The sequence below is a fragment of the Maniola jurtina genome, chromosome 20 (genome assembly GCF_905333055.1).
Source record: "Maniola jurtina chromosome 20, ilManJurt1.1, whole genome shotgun sequence".
Taxonomy (NCBI): Eukaryota; Metazoa; Arthropoda; class Insecta; order Lepidoptera; family Nymphalidae; genus Maniola; species Maniola jurtina.
Genome location: NC_060048.1, coordinates 1,708,111 through 1,714,642, shown reverse-complemented (window position 1 = coordinate 1,714,642; position 6,532 = coordinate 1,708,111). Strand labels below are relative to the sequence as shown.

The 6,532-nt window shown below is 41.1% G+C and overlaps 1 protein-coding gene across 1 annotated transcript; it reads right to left on the bottom strand.

Annotated features, from left to right (window-relative positions):
• On the bottom strand, positions 1 to 4,064 carry LOC123875824 (collagen alpha-2(I) chain-like). The gene is made up of 5 exons (XM_045921871.1): positions 4,029 to 4,064; positions 3,217 to 3,430; positions 2,389 to 3,075; positions 1,470 to 1,868; positions 1 to 1,337 (listed from the first exon to the last, which is right to left on the bottom strand). The coding sequence occupies exons 1-5, from the start codon at positions 4,035 to 4,037 to the stop codon at positions 1 to 3; spliced, it is 2,646 nt and encodes an 881-aa protein (XP_045777827.1). The 5' UTR covers positions 4,038 to 4,064.
• Between the last annotated feature and the right edge of the window lie 2,468 nt (positions 4,065 to 6,532).

Genomic DNA, 6,532 nt, shown 5'->3' with positions numbered 1-6,532 from the left:
CTAGTATTTGTAACCTTCTTGTGCACTGAAGCTTGGTGGTTGTCTGGGGCCTCCAAACTGTTCTTGTCTACCTTGGTTGCCTTGGCTGGGCTCTGGTAACCCAGGTGAACTTGGACGCTGGCCATTCACACCTTGAGATCCTGGCGCACTACCATCTGGACCCTGTCCATTAACTCCTTGAGTTCCTGTAAAAGCTGGACGTCCATTTGCACCTTGAGCTCCAGTATATCCTGGTCTATTTCCAATTGCGCCTTGAGATCCCGGAGAACTTCCACCTGGTCGAACATTCACACCTGGACGCTGTCCATCTATGCCTTGAGATCCTACAGAAGCTCCATTGACACCTGGGAATCCTGGAGAGCCTGGCCTTTGCTGAGGCGGGAACGACTGGCTCGGTCTGTCATACTGGTAAGGCGCTTGGACAAGAAGTGAATTTTTAGGACCTGATGGACCTTGGGCGGAAGTAGATTGTTGACTGCCCAGTCCAAATTGTGAGGCTCCTTGACTAGGTCCTACGTTCGATCCAAACAAAGGCTGATTCACTTGACCAAAGACACTTCCAGTTCCAGGTTTCTGTGTCCCAGAGGATCCCCCAAACGGTGAACTACCTTGGTTGGTGCCAGTTCCACCGAATGGTCGGTTTCCATTTTGTTGACCTTGACCTATCTGACCATTAGGTCCAGTACTACCAAATTGAGTAGAGCCTTCAATTCCATTATATGCACCAGTAGAGGGCTGGTTAGCGCTAGGTTGGTATTGAGATCCTTTACTAGGTTGAGAACTTATTCCACTAGGTCTATTACCAAACGAAGGGCGGTTTGCATTTGCCTCATATTGATAGCCTGAAGATCCTGAAGCAGTTGGACTTGAGGAGCCCTGGCTTCCAGGTCTGACTTGAGATCCTTGTGATGAACCAAATGGTTTATTAGCATTTAATTGATTTTGTCCTGGGCCAAAGGTACCTGCGGATCCTGTAGCTTGGCTACCAGGTTTGTTAAAATTCTGTGACTGACCTAAGCCAATCTGGGACGGTCCAAAAGGAGTTTCAGATGAAGGAAGTTTACCAGACTGAAGACCAAAAGATCCTTGACCATTCTGAGATTCGAATGTTGAAGTTGTCTGACCTTGATTTGCTTGAGGAAGGTTCTGACCTGATCCACTAGATCCAAATTGTGTAGCTGATCCAAAAGCATTTTGAGGTTGATTGTAGTTGTATCCAGTAGAACCCAGGCCTTGAGAAGTTTGACCTAGTCCCTGGCCAATGGAACCCTGGCCTGAAGACTGACGGAATGGGCCTTGGCTACTTCCAATACCAGTTTGGTATTGTCCGTTTTGTCCTTGAGGTTTAGCCTGTCCTGTAGTAAATTGACTTGATCCTTGGCTAGGTTTCACTTGTCCAATCTGACTCGATTGGCCAAACTGGCTTACTGGACGTTGGCTACTACCAATACTGGTTTGGTATTGCCCACTTTGTCCTTGAGGTTTAGCCTGTCCTGTAGCAAATGGACTTGATCCTGGGCTAGGTTTCACTTGTCCAATCTGACCCGATTGGCCGAACTGGCTGACTGGGCCTTGGTTACTTCCAGAAGTTTGTTGATACTGGCTGATTTGTCCTTGAAGTCCACTGGGTCCGAAGCCAAATTGATTAGATCCCTGACTTGTTTGACCTGCCTGACCTGATTGACCGCTTGGTCCAAAAGCTCCTTGGTTCGTAGGGAATTGATTGCTTTGTGCCTGAGTGGCTGGTCCTTTTGAGAATGATCCTTGGGTGAAGCCTTGACCCTGTCCTTGAGGTCGGTTAAAAGAAGTTTGTCCTACATTATACTGCTGGGGACCTTCTGACTCGTATTCTTCTGGACGGTACGCACCTAAAACGTTATACATAATATTGAAAACTAATATCATAATTAATGTCAAAGTGTGAATGTCTGTGTGTTTGCTACCTTTTCATAGCCCATTTGTTTAACCGATATTGATAAGATGCACACAGGTGGCTTCTAATCCAAGGATGGATATGTGCTACTTATCCTGGAAAATCAAAGTGTACAAACTATTGGAATGTAAACCTAAATCCGCGCGGGCAAAGTCACGGTCATCATCTATGTAGTTTTGAATATGTAATTCTACAAAACTGTTCTAATCAGAAATACATTAGTGAAGTAAATATTTTAAAATTTTGTATTAACACGAAGTTGTCGGACTCAAGACATTATCATAACACGAAAAAAACTATCATCTGGGTCTCCTCTTTGAATGAGAAAGGTTTGACCATAGTCTACCACGCTGGCCAAGGTAGACTTCACACACATTTAAAAACTTTATCGAGAACTACGTTTCCTCACGATGCTTTCCTTCATCGTAAAAAATTTAATTCAAAAAGACGATTACCTTCTTGAGTACCAGCTGCAGCCGCTCTAGCATTATCTTCAATCGATTTCAATATTTCCTCAGGAATGGGATGAGGAGTCGGCAAATGTTCCCCTTGAGGTTGGAATCCATTTTCGTCAGCAGTATAAGTCAATGAGTAAGCCTGTCCATCATCACCAGTATAAGAAAAGCCACCTTGAGCTTTCACCCCATTCGTTGCAACACCAGATTCTTCCGCAGAAATACCGTTGGATGTTTCGTAGCTATATAGGTATGATTCGCCATTATTTTCGTTTACATACTTCAAGATTTCAGCATTTCTGTCAGCTGCAGCTTGAGGACGCTCTGGTCTGTAAGCCTGATCCTGAGGCACATTGAAACCTTGGGTCCCTTTTCCAAATCCTTGGTTTAAAGGAGCTCCTGATTGAGGCCCGTAAGCTTGCTGAGAACCGACATTATATGCGCCAGCTACAGGATTTGATCCAAAATTTCCTTGTAAAGAACCAAAAGGAGCATTTGCTCCAAGTAAAGGAACTTTGCCGTTAGCACCAGGCGCGAAAACATTTCCACCAGCTCCAGTTTGGAATTGGTTAATTCCGCTTGTACCTTCTTGATTAAATCCTGCAGGACCTTTGTTAACTCCAGTCCCAAACCCAGGTCCATTTTGAATATTTCCAGAAACTCCACCATATGTTGGGCCTGATGGTCCTGATCCTGGCTGGCGAGCGTTTCCGCCTGTTCCAGTTTGGAATTGGTTAGTTCCACTTGTACCTTGATTAAATCCACCTGGTCCTTGGCTAATTCCAGATCCAAATCCAGGCCCATTTTGAACATTTCCAGGAAGTCCACCATATGTTGATCCTGATCCTGACTGGCGTCCTGATGGAAGTCCTTGTCCAAAAGCTGGTCCTACTTGTCCTGAACTGGAACCTGGTCGTCCAGACAACCCTGGCGCAAGTAATGAACCAGGGCTGCCACCTGCTGTTGCAGCATTTAATGGTGGAAGGTAAGCCCTGTCTAACTTGTCTGCATAGCCATAGGCTATGACAGATAGGAGTATTAGCTGAAATAAAAAGAAATATTATATAAGACATTATCTAGACTAACTGATCCAACCTGGGTTACCTTGGATGGAATTTCCAAAAAATCTTTCATAGTCTGGGCCTTCATTATAAAACAACAGAAATCTGCATGTAAAATCACAAGTTTCTAGACCCAAAAATTTATGCTTAACCTAAATCAGTCAGTATAAAAATTTCATAAGTATTCATTACTTTATATCGATTTCTGTCATCAAAAAATTTTACAAATGAAACCTAGATGTTTGGTTGGCCATACAAAAAAATTGCTGATACTAAAAATACAGTTAGGAAAATTAGTAATTTGTGTGTTAGTTAAACAAAAATTGCGTATTTTTTTATAAAACTAATTCCATTGTGTTAAAAATTTCTTAATAATATTTTGTAACAGAGCTTTATTGAAAGCTGTTTATTATTTTTTAAGGGATTCAAAGTTATCCAAATCACTTAATCCTTTCAGTTTTTTTAATTATTTATTAAAGCGCACTAACTCAATTACATCTTAAGAGCTTCTACTAATTGTTTGAACTATAAACCAAGCCTCAGTGAACTAATTGGTATTAAAAATATAAAAAAAGTTACCAGCTTCATATCAAAAAGCTGTTCTAGTGGCAAAGGATGGACTCTGAATGTTGCTACGCCAAATCATCCCATATTTATATCATGCGAAATTCGTTCACCTCGGCTTGCTTACCTAAACATGTACTGAATAACCTTTGACTGTTCAAGTGAATCTTCAGTACCTACATTTGTGTGAGTAATGCTTGCTCAATTTTCCGATCGATTTTGCCGATACACTAATTATTGTGGTCGTCCGCTCATGTGAAAGATGTGTTGTTAATGACAGGCGACATTGTTCGTGATTTGTCAAGGTCCCGAGACTTTAATCTGCATTAGAAGAAGTTGGAACAATGATTTTTTCCATGCACAACTTTTACACTGGAATCCATAGTCAAGAAAGGGGCTTCTTTTTTTTATTCAGTTACAAGTTGGCCCTTGTCTGCAATCTCACCTGGTGGTGAATATATATGTGCCGAATTCGTCAAAATCGGTTAAACGTATGAGCTGTGAAACGGTAACTTCGGACAGATTTTATAATTTATTGTGATAGCCTAGTGGTTAGTAGTTTAAATGTGTTTACTTAACTATTACGGTGAAGGAGACCATCTTGAGGAAACCTGCATGCCTGTGAGTTCTCCATAATGTTCTTAAAGGTGTGTGAATTCTGCCAATCCGCACTTGGTCAGTGTGGTAGACTTTGGCCAAAACCCTTCTCACTCTGAGTGGAGACTCGTGCTCTGTAGTGATCCGACGATGGGTTGATCATGATGATGATAAATGGAATATGTCATTAATCATTGTCATATGGATGCGTTTTTTTTATTTAACAGACTCGATCACCCCAATTTTCCTATCAAATTTATTTTTGACTAGCGACCCGCCCCGGCTTCGCACGGGTGGACACTACCACGAAAAATCCTATCTATTTTCCGGGATAAAATATAGCCTATACGGATTCGGAAGAATCCCTCTAAGTAATGGTAAAAGAAATTTTGAAATCGGTCCAGTAGTTTTTGAGCCTATTCAATACAAACATACAAAAATACAAAGGTTTCCTCTTTATAATATTAGTATAGATACAAACATGAAACATACATGAGGTTCTTATTAATCTTTGAATTTTTGACGATCTCCCTGGCGTAGTGGTAAGCTCTGTGGTATTATTAGTGGGAGGTCCTGGGTTTGATTCCCAACAGAGTTTGGAATTTTATAATTTCTAAACCACTGGTTTGCTCTGGTGGGAGGCTTCGGCCGTGGCTAGTTACTACCCTACCGGCAAAGCCGTGCCGCCAAGCGATTTAGCGTTCCGGAATGATGTCGTGTAGAAACCAAAGGGGTTTTGGGTTTAATAAAAACTGCCATACCCCTTCCAGGTTAGCCCGCTTCCATCTGACTGCATCATCACTTACCACCAGGTGAGATTGCAGTCAAAGGCTAACTTGTATCTGAACAAAAAAAAAGTTCTTTATTAACTCCAGTCACTCAATATCGACAGCATTTTTCCACACAATTGAACTTTTAAATAGGTAATACCAATTCAACCTCAGGGCATGTTAAAGTATTAGTTAAGATCATAACACATTAGCTTGACCATCTTGCCTAAGGCTCTATCAAACCTATTATTATTTCGATACCTTTTATAACAATTAGTTCTTACTCTTGTCGTGATAACTTGCATTATATTATCATAAGACTAGCGATGGATAACGGCTTCGCTCGGCGAAAATATAAATCTTTATTCCTTATCCCGTGGGAATTTCGAAAAATCCAACCTTATTTCTTGTAGCTCAATATAAAGGGAACCTCTGGGCAAAATTTCAGCTGTTTAGTTCCAAGGGTTTGGGCTGGTTATTGATGAGTCAGAGTCAGTCAGCGAGTGACCAGACTAGAGTCAATTTAGAACTTAGGTAAGTATACTAAATTCCAAAATTACCCTTGCCAGGAATCGAATCCAGGAATTACCTAAAGGTAAGTCCCGGATCCAGCACGCACCAGTACGCTAAAAAGGTCCATCATCATCATTTTCATAATTAACATCATCTTTAATCAATATAGACCTCCACGGCTGGTCATAGCTATCTTTTGTTGGGAGGGTCTTATCTAAATCCAGCGGCTTCCTGTGACTTGTTTGAAAAGGTTCGTTAAAAATACATAGCTTTTTACTTTTATAAAGAATATCAGCTATGTCAATATCATAACTAATATTCCCCTTTCCCCTCCAATCGAGCGTAAAGTCTGTGCAAGGAATAGGTATGACAGTAGTGTAATAGTGAGGCTTGAACCGCCGACCTTTCTGAATTCAGTCCGCTCTTTAACCGTTGAGGTATTGAGGCTCATAGATAGAAAAACCAAGACAAAACAAGAAACTAAAAATTGGAAACAATTATATGCAAAGGCGGCCTTATTGCTCAATGCAATCTCCACCATGTAGTAGTAAATTGATTCGTGATTGATAATAATTGATAATTATTATAATTACATAAAAGACTAGTGACACTATTCAGTAATCAATTGCAGAGAATGAC